General features: G+C 67.6%; 1 protein-coding gene across 1 annotated transcript in view; it reads left to right on the top strand.

Moving 5' to 3' along the window:
- The first annotated feature begins 228 nt into the window (after nt 1-228).
- LOC119577991 (forkhead box protein D1-like) overlaps nt 229-1,741 on the top strand; it is a 1,747-nt gene continuing 234 nt past the window's right edge. The window contains exon 1 of the mRNA XM_037925692.1: nt 229-1,741. This exon is cut by the window's right edge and continues 234 nt beyond it. Within this exon, the coding sequence (XP_037781620.1) occupies nt 383-1,645 (1,263 nt within the window). The 5' untranslated portion in view covers nt 229-382 and the 3' untranslated portion in view covers nt 1,646-1,741.

The following is a 1,741-nucleotide window of genomic DNA, read 5'->3' as shown; positions in this document are numbered from 1 at the left end:
GAGAGGGAGGAGTCTCGGCACTCGCGAGGGTGCGATTGGCTTACGGGAAGGAGGCGGAGTCGGCGGTGCCCGCACGAGAGATGAGTGGTTCCTGGGAATCGAGGGAGGGGAGACGGTGAGCGGACGAGCGCTGTGATTGGCTCCCTCAGCTGACGCACAGCGGGAGGCACGGAGTGGAGGGTTGTAAAAATGGTTTGGTTCGTACATTTGTCATCATTATTTATCAGCAAGGTCCCGGGTGAAGAGCAGCGCCCTGCCTTCCGCACTCTCATATACGCTTAGAGAGAAAACACGCTTGCTTGTGCCTTTTGGACAGTTAATTCTTAGAATTTGTGGAGGTGCTAGTGTTAGAGAGACTTGTTGTGGTGAGCTCCCTTGGAACATGCCAGTGTGCGAAACAGACATGTCGGACGCCGTGTGTTTGTCGCCCGGGGCGGAGGTGGCCCACTACAGCGAGGACGAGACCGACCCGTGCAGGGGCGCGCCCGACAGCGATGAGGACGACTCGCGGCCCCACCAGGAGATCCCCGAGGACGCCGTCGACGACGCTGACAAGAAGAGCGGCGGCCCCGTCAAGCCCCCGTACTCGTACATCGCGCTCATCACCATGGCGATCCTGCAGGCGCCGAAGAAGCGGGTGACGCTGAGCGAGATCTGCGAGTTCATCATGAACCGGTTCCCGTACTACAAGGCCAAGTTCCCCGCGTGGCAGAACTCGATCCGCCACAACCTGTCCCTCAACGACTGCTTCGTCAAGGTGCCCCGCGAGCCCGGCAACCCCGGCAAGGGCAACTACTGGACGCTCGACCCCGGCGCCATCGACATGTTCGACAACGGCTCCTTCCTGCGGCGCCGCAAGCGCTACAAGCGGCAGCACCCGGACTTCCTCAACGACCCGCACATGTTCTCGCTGCTGGCCACGGGCATGGTGGACCCCCACCACCTGCACCACCACCACCACATGCAGCAGCAGCAGCAGGCGGCCGCCACCGCTGCGCTGCTGGCGCCGCACCCCGCCATGCTGCACCGGCCGATGCCCGTCGCGCACCACCCCTACATGCCGCCCGCGCACCTGCATCCTCACGCCCACCACCACCACGCCCTCGCGCAGCAGGCGGACTTCCTCCGGCAGTTCCGCGGTTCCCTCGGCCCTGCCGTGCAGCAGATCGCCTCCCTCGGGGGCCCCGCCCTGCAGCAGGCGAGCGCCCTCAGCCCCAGTGCCCAGCAGGTCGCCTCCCTCGCCAGCCCGCCCGCACAGCAGCACCCGATGGGCGCCCGCCGAAGCCCGCCGGCGCCCGGCCCCGTCGTGGCGCCCTTGGCCTTGAAGCCAGCCCAGGCCGGCTCGCCCTCGCCGCCCCTCACGCGCCCCGCCGCCCGCGCCGCCTTCACCATCGACGCCATCATGGGCCGCGACAAGGCCTGCACGCCCCCGCCGCCCATCTCCGTCTCGCCGCCCGCCTCCAACGCCTCGCCGCCCATGTGCCGCCCGCAAAACCTTCATCCGGCGCTACCGTTGGCGGCCGTCAACCCCGAGCCCTTCTCCAGGCTGCTCATGGCGCCCTTCCTCGCCCACAATCTCTCACGCCCTTTCCCGCACGCACTCCCGCCCACGACCTCCCTCGCACCGACGTCCATATCGCGGTGAGGACGCCCGTGCACGCCGCCCGCGTCTCGCAGGCGGTGTCGTGTCATCTTCGCCTTCGCGCCCATCCAGTCCCCGCCCGCAGCCCGTGGGCGAAGC

Source organism: Penaeus monodon, chromosome 10, assembly GCF_015228065.2.
Source record: "Penaeus monodon isolate SGIC_2016 chromosome 10, NSTDA_Pmon_1, whole genome shotgun sequence".
Taxonomy (NCBI): domain Eukaryota; kingdom Metazoa; phylum Arthropoda; class Malacostraca; order Decapoda; family Penaeidae; genus Penaeus; species Penaeus monodon.
This window is presented reverse-complemented; position numbering and strand designations above follow the sequence as displayed.